The 15,000-nt window shown below is 41.5% G+C and overlaps 1 protein-coding gene across 2 annotated transcripts in view; it reads left to right on the forward strand.

The window, feature by feature from the left end:
• Positions 1 to 15,000, forward strand: part of Gbeta5 (guanine nucleotide-binding protein subunit beta-5) — a 69,706-nt gene that overhangs the window by 44,395 nt on the left and 10,311 nt on the right. For both annotated transcript variants that reach the window (XM_076192065.1, XM_076192066.1), the window contains exon 6: positions 5,460 to 5,603. In XM_076192065.1, the coding sequence (XP_076048180.1) occupies positions 5,460 to 5,603 (144 nt within the window). The remainder of the gene's footprint in view (positions 1 to 5,459; positions 5,604 to 15,000) is intronic.

Here is a 15,000-nt window from a genome sequence, read left to right on the forward strand (position 1 = left end):
TAAAAGGGAAGAGATAGGTAGTATGTTTGTGAGAAGAAAGATGGATGTGTTGGCTTTGAGTGAAACTAAGCTGAAAGGGAAGGGCGAGTGTAAGTTTGGGAGTGTAAGTGGGAGGTTATCAGGAGTGAAGAGAGGGCGAGGGAGGGAAGGGATGGCGATACTAGTAAGTAAACGTGTGGTGGAGTGGAAGGAGGTTTCCTCAAGGATAATGTGGATGAAGGTGAGACTGGGAAAGGAGATGTGGGTTTTTGTAAGTGCATATGGGCCTGGCAGTGAGAAGAGCGTAGAAGAAAGAGAGGCTTTTTGGATAGATTTAAATGAGTGCATAGAGGATTTAGGGAGAAATGTCAATGTAATAGTACTGGTAGACCTTAATGCTAGGGTAGGAAATGATCCAATTGATGGAGTGGTTGGGAAATGTGGAGTTCCAGGAAAGAATCGTAGTGGAGAGTTGATGGTGGAAATGTGTCTAGAGAGAGAGTTGATGATAGCAAATACAGTGTTTCGGAAGAAAGTCAAGCATAAGTACACATGGGAGAGGGTGGTGGAGGGAAGGGTGGTAGATAGAGCGTTAATAGACTATGTAGTGGTAAATAGGATTATGATAGGAAGAGTTAAGGATGTACATATGCTAAGGGGAGAGGGTGGGGGAATATCAGATCATTTTTTGGTGGAAGGTAAGTTGAGAGTGGAGGATAGATGGAGGAAGAGGAGAGGGACAAAAGGTCGTGAGGTGCTTAGAGTGAACTCTTTAAATGAAAAGGAAAAAAAGAGAAGGAGTACAAGAGGAAGCTGAAGGAGGAGTGGGAGGGAGTGAAGGATAGAGTAGAGCTAGGTGTGGAGGAGGAATGGGGATGGTTCAAGGAGGGAGTCACAAAGTGTGCAAAGATGGTGTGTGGAACAAGAAGGACAGGAGGAAATAGAAGAAAGGGTAGTGAATGGTGGGATGAGGAAACAAAGAAGGTTGTAGAAGAGAAGAAGCGAGCTTTCACAGATTGGTTACAAAATAGGACGAGGGAGTCATATGAGAGGTACAAAGAAAAGAAAAGAGAAGTAAATCAAAGGGTAAAGGAGACAAAGAGGAGATCAGATGTGAAATGGGGTAAGAGTATGACAGAAAATTTTGAAAGTAATATAAAGATGTTTTGGAAAGAAAGTAAGAGAGGAAGAGGAGGCGAATCAAGTAGAGAAGAAAAGGTAAAAGGTGCAGATGGAGAGATGATAACGGAAGAGAAGGCAGTAAGGGGAAGATGGGCAGAATATTTTAGGGAGTTGCTAAATGTGAAGGAAGAGAGGGAGGGATAGATAGCTGCAGTGGAAAATACTAAGAAAATGACCGTGATGAGTGAGGAAAATGGAGGAGAAATAAGAAAGGATGAAGTGAAGGCAGATGATGAAAGCAGGTAAGGCACCTGGTCTGGATGGATGCCATGCAGAATGTAAAAAATAAAAATAAAAGGAGGTACAGTGATGGTGGACTGGCTGGTGAGGTTATTTAATGTTTGCTGGAGAGAGGGTAGAGTGCCAGAGGACTGGAGGAGTGCCTGTATAGTTCCACTTTACAAGGGAAAAGGGGACAAGTGTGAATGTAGTAGTTTCAGAGTTATTAGCTTGTTAAGTGTAGTTGGGAAGGCTTATGGGAAGATCTTGATTGAGAGGATTAGGAGAGGAAGAGAGGGAGTAATTGGTGAGAAACAGTGTGGATTTAGGACGGGTAGAGGTTGTGTAGATCAGATCTTTGTGGTAAGACAGATATGTGAGAAAGCTATAGGAAAGGGGAAGAATGTTTTTTTGGCCTTTATGGACCTGGAAAAGGCTTACGACAGGGTAGACAGAAAGGCACTGTGGGAGGTTTTGCGGATATACGGGATAGGAGGAAAGCTTCTAGGAGCTGTCAAGAGTTTTTATGAGAGTAGTAGAGCTTGTGTCAGGATTAGAAATGGAGAGAGTGAGTGGTTCGAGGTAAAGGTGGGACTTCGTCAAGGATGCGTTATGTCGCCCTGGCTGTTCAACTTATACATGGATGGGGTAGTGCGAGAGGTAAATGCAAGGGTAGTGGGTCAGAGATTGGAGTTGGTTAAAGAAAATGGAGAAAAGTGGGAGGTGAGCCAGTTGTTGTTTGCTGACGACACTGCGCTTGTGGCAGGATCGGAGGAGGGATTGAGGAAGTTGGTGGCAGAGTTTGGGAGAGTATGTGATAGAAGAAAGCTGAAGATAAATGTGGGTAAAAGTAAGGTGATGAGATGTACAAGGGGTGAAAGTGGCAGCAGACTGGAAGTGAGCATTAAGGGAGAGCGACTGGAGGAAGTGGATAGTTTTAGATACTTGGGTGCAAATGTGGCAGGAAAAGATGGAGTGAAGGTGGAGGTAGAATGTAGATTGAGAGAAGCGAGTAAGTGCCTTGGTGGGTTGAAGAGTGTAATGAGGAATAGACATTTGGGAATGGATGCTAAGAGGAGACTGTATGAAGGAGTGATTGTGCCAACAGCACTGTATGGGGCAGAAACATGGAACATAAGAGAGGAAGAGAGAAGGAGTTTGAATGTGTTTGAGATGAGGTGTCTGAGAAGTATGATGGGGGTTACTAGGCTAGATGGAGTGAGAAATGAGGAGGTGAGGAGGAGAACAGGGGTGGAAAGGGGGTTGGGAGATAGGGTTGATGAAAGAGTATTAGGATGGTTTGGACACATGGAAAGAATGAGTGAAGAAAGACTAGTAAAAGAGGTATGGAAGGCAGATGTGGAGGGAGTGAACATGAAGGGACGTCCTAGGATGAGGTGGATGGATGGGGTGAAAGGGGGCTTTGGGGAAGAGGGGAATGTCTGTTGAGGAAGGACGGGAGAGGACAGAAGACAGGGGTGAATGGTTGTATATGGATGATGTTGTGATGCATGAGGTGGAATGGGCGGGGGGATGGGGGTGGTGTGGTGTGTATGGGCGGGTTTTAACGCAGCCCGAAGGGATTTCTCCACGTCTTCTCCTTTGTGCATGGGGGGACGGAGAGGGGGGGTCGCCGATTTAATGAAGTGGCCTTGCTGTGAATGTGCTGTGTCTTGCGACACTGCTTCTGACCCAGGGCAGTGGACAAGATGCAGGGATGACCCGTCATCCAGGAGGTGCTAAGATGAGAGGGAGGGTGGAGGGGTGTGGAATGTATTCAGGGATGGAATGGGTGGGAATGATTTTATGCCTTTTCTTTTTTGGCTACCTCCCTTGTAAGGGGGAAAAAGCCTTGGTATATGTATGTATGTATGTATGTATTATCATTATTATTATTATTATTATTATTATTATTATTATTATTATTATTATTATTATTATTATTATTATTATTATTATTATTATTATTATTATTATTATTATTATTATCATTATTATTATTATTATTATTATTATTATTATTATTATTATTATTATTATTATTATTATTATTATTTTTATTATTATTATTATCATTATTATTATCATTATTATCATTAATATTATTGGTATATTATTGTGGTAAGGCAGAGATACGGGAAAGCTTTAGGAAAAGGTAAAAATATTTTTTGGGCCTTTATGGATTTGGAAAAGGCTTATTGCAGGGTAGATAGGAAGGTACCGTGGGTAATTTTGCAGATATATGGGAAAGGGGGAAAGCTGTTAAAGGGAGGCAAGAGTTTTTGCGAGAGTAGTAGGGCCTGTGTTAGAATGGGTAATGGAAAGTGAAAGTGGTTCGAGGTAAAGGTGGGACTGTGTCAGGGATGTGTTATGTCGCCGTGGCTGTTCAATGTGTACATGGATGGGATGGTACGTGAGGTAAAGGCAAGGGTAATGGTCAGGGGGGCTGGAAGTGGTTAAAGAAAATGGAGAAAAATTGGGAGGTGAGTCAGTTGTTGTTTGCTGACGACACTGCACTTGTGGCAGGATAAGAGAAAGTATTAAGGGAGTTAGTGACAGAGTTTGGGAAGGTATGCGATAGGAGATTGTTAAAGGTAAATTTGGGTTGAAGTAAAGTGATGAGATTTACAAGGGTAGAGGGTGACAGTGAGTTGGAAGTAAGTCTAAAAGGAGAGAGGCTGGAGGAAGTGGATGGCTTCAGGTATTTGGGGTCACATATGGAAGGAAATGGAGGAGTAAAGTTGGAGGTATATTGTAGATTGAGAGAAGTAAATAAATGCCTTGGGGGATTAGAAAGTGTTATGGGAAATAGGCAACTGGGAATGGATGCATAGAGGAGATTGTATGAAGGGGGGATTGTGGCGACGTCATTGTATGGAGCAGAGACTTGGAATTTAAGGTGAAACGGAGAGGAAAATTTAAGTGTGTTTGAGATGAAATGTCTGATAAATGTGGTAGGAGTTACTAGGGTGGATAGAGTGAGAAACGAGGAGGTGAGGAGGAAAGCGGGAATAGAAAAGGAATTGGGAGATAGGATTGATGAAAGAGTATTGGGATGGTTTGGACACATGGAAAGAATGGATGATCAAATATTAGTAAAAGAGGTGTGGAAGGCAGAAGTGGAGGGAGTGAACTTGAGGGGACGACCGAAGATGAGATGGATGGATAGGTTGAAGGGGGCACTGAGGAAGAGGAGAATGTCTATTAAACAAGGAAGTGAGAATGCAAGTGATTGGGATGAGTGGAAAATGACTGTGTATGGATGGTAATGTTATCCAAGGAAGTAAGGGATGGGGGATTGGGGGTAAGGGTACTTATGTGTGAATGATATTATGACGAATCCCAAAGGGATTTCTCCCCGTCTTCTCTTTTTCTGCATGAGGGGACGGAGAGGGGGGTCGCCGATTAAGTGAAGCGGCCTTGCTGTGGATGAACTGTGTCTTGCTGCATTGCTTTTGATTCAGGGCAATTGGCGAATGCAGGGATGACCCGTTATCTTTGAGGAGCTGAGATGGGAGGGGTGGAGGGGGTGGTGGAGGGGAGGGAAATGGGTGGAAATAGGTACGTGCCTCTGACTTGGCTACCTCCCTTGTATGGGAAAAAAAAAACTTTCGGTATATAGATAGATTATTGTTATTATTGATATTATTATTATTAATATTATTATTATTATTATTATTATTATTATTATTATTATTATTATTATTATTATTATTGTTGTTGTTGTTGTTGTTATTGTTGTTATTATTATTATTATTATTATTATTATTATTATTATTATTATTATTATTATTATTATTATTATTATTATTGTTGTTGTTGTTATTGTTAATGTTATTGTTGTTGTTATTGTTGTTGTTGTTATTGTTGTTGTTAGTTATTATTATTATTTATTTCTATTATTATTATCTATTTCTATTATTATTATTATTATTATTATTATTATTATTATTATTATTATTATTATTATTATTATTATTATTATTATTATTATTATTATTATTATTATTATTATTATTATTATTATTATTATTATTATCATTATTATTGTTATTATTATTACTATTTTCGTGTTGCAGATACTGACAGGTTCAGGGGACTCAACCTGCGCTCTCTGGGATGTAGAGTCCGGCCAATTGCTGCAGAGCTTTCACAGCCACCAAGGTGACGTCATGGCTCTCGATCTGGCGCCTTCCGAGAACGGCAACACCTTCGTCTCCAGTGTAAGTACTTCGTCACTTGAAAAAAAAAGTTATCCTCTGCCCAATTAAGGGAGGAAACTACAATAGAGGCGGGCCTGCGGGCCCGAGTACTGCAAACTATAGTCCCTATAGTTAGTAAGAACTATAGAAAGGAGGGAAGTAGTTCACTCAAGACTCGTTAAGGTGACGTCATTCCTTCATCCTTTTCATGTGCAAGCGGGATGGAGTGTGTGTGTGTGTGTGTGTGTGTGTGTGTGTGTGTGTGTGTGTGTGTGTGTGTGTGTGTGTATTTCCTCCGTTTAATAACATCGTCTGGGGGCAACCGCTGGGCGGTTTGATTCGATCGAGTGGACAGACGAGACACAAATGAATTTTCGACTCGTATCGCCAGCCTCATAAAAAAAAGTGCTTAAGTCATTTTCCAACTTTTCTGGAAATCGAAAAAAAAACTTCCTCATTTTATTGTCTTATAAACGCACGTAACATTACTCCTTATGTAGTTTTAATCTAGGAACGCCATGCGATGGTGACTTTACTCAGGCGAAAATCCAGAAATCGGCGAAAAACGACTTCGGTAATTACTTTATGAGGGTGACAATATTTTGTTTTGGCTAAAACCGGGCGATTTGATTCTTCTGAATGAAATGGCTTTCAGGGTGGCCTTCGGAGCGAAAAGGATCAACATTTCAGAAACTCTTTTAGAAACAATTTTAATTCTACTCGTGGCTGCCAGGACAGTGTCAGTGTTTCAGTTATAGTGTCAGACATTGTTCTTATTCAAAACGTTAAAGGCTACCGTTTCCGTTGTAATTGTCATTTCAGGCGTGCTGGAAATTACAGACGATGATGCTTTTTCAGTCAAAAGGACTTCAGGCCAACTGTCCGTTCAGTCAGTCAGTTGAACTGGTCAGTTCCGGTGGGCGTCACAGTTTATTTTAATGGGTCCGTTTTGCTTCATATCGACGAGTTCATCTGTCCATTTGAACTTGACAACGAACATGAGTTTGTTCTTAGAAGGCAACATCAGTCTGTCAAGAGAAAACACTTCGTTAGTTATTTAGAGCGAGTTTAGGTCATTCGGGAATTGTTTCCTGGGTAATCAGGTCGTATTGTAATCACCAGGTCGTCTGGGGTCACGTGATGACCCGAGATTGCCATGTCAGTGGGAGTAACGAGCCACTGGTAACTATCTCATCAGTCGGTGGGAGCGTAATCGGAAGCGTGCCGGTGTCTTGTAACCTTTTGGTTTGTGTAGGCTACATAAGGGGGAATTAATGCGGGCGAGATAAACTCTAAAACAGGAGCTTCTTCTATTTATTAACAATGAAGGAATCTGGTTGGAAATAGAACAAACTACAAATGAGCCCTGTGGGCAAAATACAGTAAGTGCCAGGCCTTGACCTAGGGCACACCTGGCTGGCAGTCTTATCACACTGCTCAGCCCTCTGGCTGGTAGGCTCTTGACCTGCCCAGCTCTGGCGTTCGTGACATAGGTGTCGTAGGTTAATATAGGGGGTTAGTGGGTTGTTGTAAGTAAAGGGGTTAGTTTCGCTATTCTATACATTGGGGTCAGTTTATATATGAGGGTTAGTCGTATAGTTGGTGGGTGTTGTTAGGTATGTTATATGTATGTTAGCTTATGGGTAATATAATAAGGGGCAGTTATAATAAAGGGTTTTTAATTGGTTAGTCTGGTGGCATTTGACATGTCCGTGACGATATCCTGTTTTGTCTGAATTCTGCTGCGTTAGATGTATGTGTTGTGGGAAAGCAAGGTAGGCAAGAGGGGAGTCTCGCTATGTTGCAAGCATGTGGATCACGTGCGTGGTAGGTGATGGTTAGTAATGGTTACAGTCTGGCATTCGCTTAGTTGTGAGTCCGAACCCCGCACTTTTCTTTTATTCCCGGCAGTGACTGTTGATTATCTGCCCCAATAGTCCCCAAAGCACGTAGGGCAAAAAAGTGACGGCTTTGGCCGCAGCCACTGAGCACCTTCTGGCGTAGGTTCCTCACCTTAGTCATCTCTTCATTAAGCGAGGAGAGTAGACTCTGGAGTAACAAGAGGTCATCCAATCTCGACAGGTCCGTTCCAATCATAAGGTCTTCTGGAGAAAGACGATGACTTCCCACAACAAGATCGATAGGTATCGAAGCCTGCAAAGTTGACCGTGTCTGCTGGAGTAGGAACTACTTTTTCTGGAGTAGGAACCCAGACGGAACGAGGAAGCAGTTTGCTTCTGGTAGCAGATCTTCAGGAGTAATGAGTCCTGCTCAGGGCAATACTTCCTTGGGGATGTCTACTTCTCCTGCTGTGTCAAGATCCGAAGGCGTGATAAAACCATTCAAGTCGCCAGGAATAAGAAGGAGGTACTCTTGTGTAGGTTCCTCTGCTGCAGGGGGAAGTCCATCTGCGTTGTTTCTTCTGTTGACTCTCCTACGAAGGTCACACCTACCCCCCCCTCCCTCCATCCCCCTTAAGGTCCTTGTCAGTCCAGTCAGCGGCGCCATCATTCCATTGTTAGGAGTTCAGTTCAAGCAGTCATGACGTGGTCCGGGGTGAGGAAGTGCTCCGTCGGTTCGGGAGGGCTGTCGAGGGCGTCCCCTTTACGAGGTCAATCAAGTAGTCAATTGCTGCCTAAGTGGAAAGCCGCAGCACCACAGTGGCCAGCAACGGTCCTTGGAACCTCCCACAGATATACACAGACAAGTTTGTTGTCTGTGTTGTATCAGTGTGTATCAGTGGGGAGCAGTTGCCTATTGCCATCTTTGCAGTGTTTGAAAAGATGTAACAAATACAGTTAAAATTGGTAAAGGGAGATCTTGGGCTCAATTAGTAGACCTCTTGATGGAGGTAAGGGGGTTGATGGGATTTGAAATTGGATAGGCTTGTTGTCCATCTTGCAAAACCACCACAAGCCTTGGCTCTTCACGGGGATCTTCGTCTCAAACCTGTACACGATATCAATCAAAGCACGGTGCACACACATCGGCGGGAGCTCCCAAAGGTCTTCAGAGGAAGATGATTCTTCGAAGAAAACGGTCAAGGTCGTTGTAGCTTGGAGTCACGTTCTAGGGTGATCTTCCGTACTGGGTGGCACTTTCACTTTTATTTTATATTATTTTATATAATTTGTATATATATATATATATATATATTTCTTTATGGAAGTCATGCGCCTCAGGTTGCAGGTTCTGATAAGTTCCCCTTAACCCCTTCCGTACCAGGTGACACTTTCTCTTATATTCTGGTTGCTACCAGGTGGCTGTTTTACTGTATGCTCCATTGTTCCACCTAGTCAGCAGCAAAAGGGTTCTTACCGAATTGATGACGTACTCTTCAGGTTTTCTTCTGGTTAACATCAAACACTGTATACTCACGCACACACACACACACACACACACACACACACACACACACACACACACACACACACACACACACACACACACACACACACACACACACACACACACACACACACACACACACACACACACACACACACACACACACACACACACACACACACACACACACACACACACACACACACATATATATATATATATATATATATATATAATATGTATACATATATATATATATATAATATATATATATACATATATATATAAATATATATATCTATATATCTATATCCATGTCTATATCTATATCTATATATATATATATATATATATATATATATGTATATATATATATATATATATATATATATATATATGTATGTGTATATATATATATATATATATATATATATATATATATATATATATATATGATTGCAAAGGCGGAGCATGCCGACAGGAGACCTTTTGGTCCATATCTAGGTCAGATACGAGAAAATCATAATAATGAAAAAAAAAAAACACGAAGACGGAAATACACAACAACCAGACACCGGGCACCAAAGCCGGTGTTTATCGTATTCCGTGTTCAGGATGTGATAAAGTTTACATCGGAGAAACGTCACGCGACCTGAATACACGAATACGTGAACACCGTTACGACGTCAGGCATGATGTCACCACCAATGCATGTGTGACACATAGAAACAAGGAAAACCATCTTATGGACTGGAAGAATGCAGAGCTGCTGATACGGGAACCAGACAAAATCCGCAGGAAGTGTTTAGAAGCAGCAATCATTCAAGGAACGAACACTATTGAACAAAACAGGGGCATGTTTAATATCTCGCCTCACATTATTCCCCTAATACCCATGGCCAGCAAAATATTAAATATCTAAACCACCCTTTCTGGACATTTCGCCCACGGACGTTTGGGCCAGCATTCTCATCCTTTCCCAGTGTCCAATCCCCCCCCTTCTCCTCCTCCTCCTCCTCCTCCTCCTCCTCCTCCTCCTCCTCCTCTTCCTTCCCCCCCTTTTCTCTCCCCGTTCCCTCCTTTCCCCTTATTTAATCTCAAGCATTTGTATCTCAACTTGTGTACTAGCTCACTAGCCTCTGGGTACTTCCCACAACTATTCAAGGCCTCCATACCATCCTCATTCCTAAACCCCAGAAACCCGCCTCCGCCCCCCTTTCATATATCGGCCCATCTCCCTTCTGGAGTACTTTGGAAAGGTGTTCGAGCACGTCTTAAGCCGCCGCCTGACCGTTGTACCTAGAGACGGAGAATGTGCTGAGGGACTGCCAGTTTGGTTTTTCGGCCGGGGCGCGGTGCAGAAGACGTAATATCCATAATCACTCAATGGGTTCAAAGACCGCCAGACGGTCGCCCTGGTAAGGCCATTTTGGTTTGTAAGGATGTGGAGAAGGCATTCGATGCTGTCTGCACGAAGGCCTGAAGTACAAATTGTACCACAACTTCGACTTTGCCCTGCCGTTCACAAGGTTGCTCTGCAACTACCTGGACGACAGGTCAATTAGAATAAAGTGGCGGGGCTGTCTGTCCCAACCTTTTGTGCCGAAGGCTGGAGTGCCGCAAGGGTCAGTCCTTGCCCCCACTCTGTACAATCTATATACGAATGACCTGCCAGAGCCGGCTTATCCTCGCAACCAGGCTCTAACTCTCTCGTATGCGGACGACACTAACCAATAAGCAGACACAAAACGCTGCAGGGAGCGTTACACGTAATGCAAAAACATCCTAGACGGGGCACACGCGTGGGAGCAAACAGTGGCGCATTAAGACCAACGCGTCGAAATGCAATGCTGTACACTTCCGCTGCAAACGAACCAACAGAACAATCACAAACACTCCTCTTAAAATAAACAACACAAAAACATCCCAGCGAAGGACCATACCCGTGTGCTGGGTAGCACACTTGATAGTGGCCTTACCTGGACCCCACACTTCCGCAAGCAGGGAGCGAAGGCTAGGGCTGTGCTGGGTAGGCTCAGACGCTTCAAAACTGCAACACTGAGAACCAAACGTCGATTGTACCTAGCCCTCGTCAGACCGATTCTGTGCCAGTCCCCGGGACTAAGCCAGCTGACATGTGCCACCAATAACTACGAGCATCAGAAGGTTCAGAATGCCGCTGTCCAGTTCATCACGGGCTCGCGATGGAGCGACTTCAGAACCACTGAGTCTCTACACCAAATTTCCAACATCCGTCCACTCAACCAACACAAACACAAACTTCACTCAAGACACCTAGAAAAACTGCACGCCAAACACAAACATCTGATACAACATATTACACCTAGACCACACCGTACAGACTATCTGTCAGCTGCGCCCGTCCCACGTGCGGTGTACACGATAAAACGTGTATAATCGCACCAACAAGTAACACACCCCTTCACCAGCTTGACTGGTGATAATGTAATAATAATAATGGTAATGGTAATAATAATGATAATAATAATAATAATAATATCGTTTACTCAAAACCTGACCTGGGGTAAAACAGGAATCCTCATGCCTTACCTGGGGCTAATCAGGAACGTCCCTCTAAACGCGGGGGAAATGAAATCTACTCACTAACCGTAAATTACACACATACACCTCTCACGAACATAGCCGCATCCCACGCACAAACATATATACACTTCCTTTTTCTTCGACTAAAATTCGCTTCCTTTCACACTTTCTCTTATACTACATCTTCTCATTTCAGTTTACCTCCCACTAAAGATTTTTCCGTTTTTCCCCCTTTCTCTACTACTACGCCTCCTACCATTTTCTCAACTTTCGTTGGTGATCCTAACCCCGTTGGTAACCCCGTTGGTAATCCCAACCTCCTAACCTCCGGCGTCGGGCGCTTCCCTCCAAGCTCCTGGTCAAGTCCTCCTATGCCATGACAACAATCTAGCCCCTAAATGCTCGCGAGTCTCCCGGTGGCAAGAGCCCTCTTTTATACACTACTATCTTTTCATTTTCTAACAGACGTTCTTCCCCTCCCACAAAACCCGATCCCGCGCAAGCGAGGTGGTCTTTTCTTGAATTCCAGAATTCCAGTACTTGAAAAAGCTGTAATAAGCGAAACGTCGTACAAATAAAGGCTCCGTGCTCATATGGTGTTTATCTCGTCAAAAATAAATAAATGAATAAATAAAAACTATAATAATGTAAATAATAAATAAAATACAGAAATAAATGCATAGGTATAGTTAAATAATAAACAAACAGGTAAATAGTAAATAATAATAAATTGATATATAACTAATAATAAATGAGAATCAAACAAATAATAATAAACAAACAGACAAATGATAACAAAACAAATAAATAAATAAACAATATAAAATAAACTATAGTCATTACAACATTTTGTTTAGGTGTTTATCTAAATGATTCTTAAAGCTTTGAACTGAACTACATTGCACTGCCTCTGCAGGAAGTTTATTCCATTCATCAACTACACGGTTGGCAAAGTTGTTTCTACCTACTTCCAAATTAAATATATTTCTGGATAGTTTAAGACCATTGTTTCTTGTCTGATTTTCATTCAGTGTAAAATTTTTGTCACTTTTGATGTCAATTCCCTTTAGAATCTTAAAGACCTGTATCAAGTCACCTCTGAGTCTATGCATTTTTGGGGAGAACAGATTCCTATGTTTTAGTCGATTTTCGTATGATTTATTTTTGATATTTGGAATCAGTTTTGTGGCTCGCCGTTATACTTTTTCTAATCTATCAATGTCTTTAATGAGATTCGGTGACCATATGGAAACAGCATATTCCAAATGTGGACGAACTAACGATTTATATAGCTTGTTAATGAGTGATGGACTTTTGAAGTCAAAAGATCACGCAACCAGACCTAGAATCTTATTTGCTTTCCCAGAGGCTGAAATACACTGCTTGGATGATTTGAGATCGTTACTGATAATTACGCCAAGATCCTTTTCACTATCCACTTTTGTTAACGAATTTCCTAATAACTTGTAATCGTACGTACTGTTATTTTTACCCATGTGCATTACCTTGCATTTACTTGTGTTAAATTTCATTAGCCACTTTTCAGACCATTGCTGTAATTGATCTAAGTCTTCTTGAATATCTAATTACCATTCCGCACAGTCTTGTACCATCAGCAAATTTGGAAACAGTAGATTTTAATCCGTGGTCTATATGATTTATATATACTATAAATAGAAGTGGCCCAAGAACGGAACCCTGAGGAACATTTTTCTATCTAGAAGTTTTTCCATTTAAAACAACTCTTTGTTTTCAATCATTCAACCATTTACTAGTCCAACTTAATAGGCTACCACTTATATATATATATATGTATATATATATATATATATATATATATATATATATATATATATATATATATATATATATGTGTGTGTGTGTGTGTGTGTGTGTGTATGTAAGTGTATCAAATCAAATCAAATCAGACATCCTGAGTCCACTTTTGAACAAAGGCCTCTTTCATAGCATTCCCTGATTTACACGACCTCGCCAACCTCTGCCACGTCACTCCTGCAAACCTCTCTCTCTTGTTTCTCCACCTTCTGTCTCGTCTCCCTCTTCCACGCTTCCCATCTAGCGGCGTCCACTCATAAACACACTTGCTCCATCGCTCATCAGTCGTTCGCACTAACTTACCTGCTCAATTACCCTTCCTCTCTTTTACAGCCTCATCAATATCTTTCACTATAGTCTGCTCTCTCACCCAACTTGCTCTCTTTTGGTCTCTCAGCGTTATTCCCATCATTGATCTCTCCATTCTACTCTGTGCAGTTCTTAGCTTTGTTTCCATCACCTTAGTCAGTTTCCAAGTCTCACACCCATAGATTATTGCTGGCAGAATGCATTGATTGTAAACTTTACGTTTCAAACATAAAGGTAGAGAGCCTCTCAGGATTTTATTATACTTACCAAACACTTTCCAACCAATTGCAATGCGTCTTTTTATTTCATTATCATGATCTTTGGTCACTTTCACCATCTGTCCTAAATAATTATACTCTTCAACTTCTTCAAGACTCTCACCATCGATTATAATCTCTACTCTAAACTTTCGTGTTGAACATTACTTTGGTTTTATTCTTATTCATTTTTAAACCTACTTTGAGACTTTCCATATTCAGATCACTCAGCATATCTTGCAAGTCTTCTGGTCTTTCTGAAATAAGAATAATATCATCCGCAAATCTTAGGTGGTTCAAGTATTCGCTATTAATCTTCAAACCTTTCTCTTCCCAACTCAACCTTCTGAAAATCTCTTCAAAGCAAGCTGTAAATAATTTGTGTGAAATTGTATCGCCTTGCCGTACTCCTTTCACGATCTTTATATTTTTTGTATTTTTATGTAGTCGAATTACAGCGGTACCTTTCGCATAAATCTTTTCTCGAACCGTTACGATCTGTTCATTTGTACCTTGCTTGCGTAGCGGGTTTAGTATTGCTATTTGCTCTACCGAATCAAAGGCCTTGTCGTAACCTACAAAAGCTAAACAGAGAGGTATATTGTATTCTATCGTTTTCTCGATTAGTTGGTTCTTTGTTTGCAAATGATCTAGAGTCGAATATCCGCTTCTAAAGCCTGCCTGTTATCTCAGTTAGTTTCCATCTAAAACCTGACTTAGTCTATTTGTAAGGATCTTGGAGAATATTTTCTATACATTTGATAACAAGCTAATCGGTTGGTAGTTACTAAGGTCCTCCTGGTCTCCTTTTTTATGAAGCAAAATCACTATCGCATTGCACCACGATTCAGGAACGCTTTCTTAACGTAAGCACTGGGTGTACAACTGAGCTACTTTGATATGAACTTCTTTCCCTGCGTCTTTCAAAAGATTTATAGATATATCCATTCCCCAGGAGCTTTTCCTGGTTCCATATTTTTAGAGCGAATTCTGCTTCTTCCTTTGTAATCTCTGGTACATTACTAACGTTTAGAGATGAATTTACTGACTCAATTACGGTCTTCGATGAGTAAAGCTCTTGGTACAAGGGAATTGGGAGATAG

The sequence above is a fragment of the Oratosquilla oratoria genome, chromosome 10 (genome assembly GCF_046742065.1).
Source record: "Oratosquilla oratoria isolate Oo_2021 chromosome 10, ASM4674206v1, whole genome shotgun sequence".
NCBI lineage: Eukaryota > Metazoa > Arthropoda > Malacostraca > Stomatopoda > Squillidae > Oratosquilla > Oratosquilla oratoria.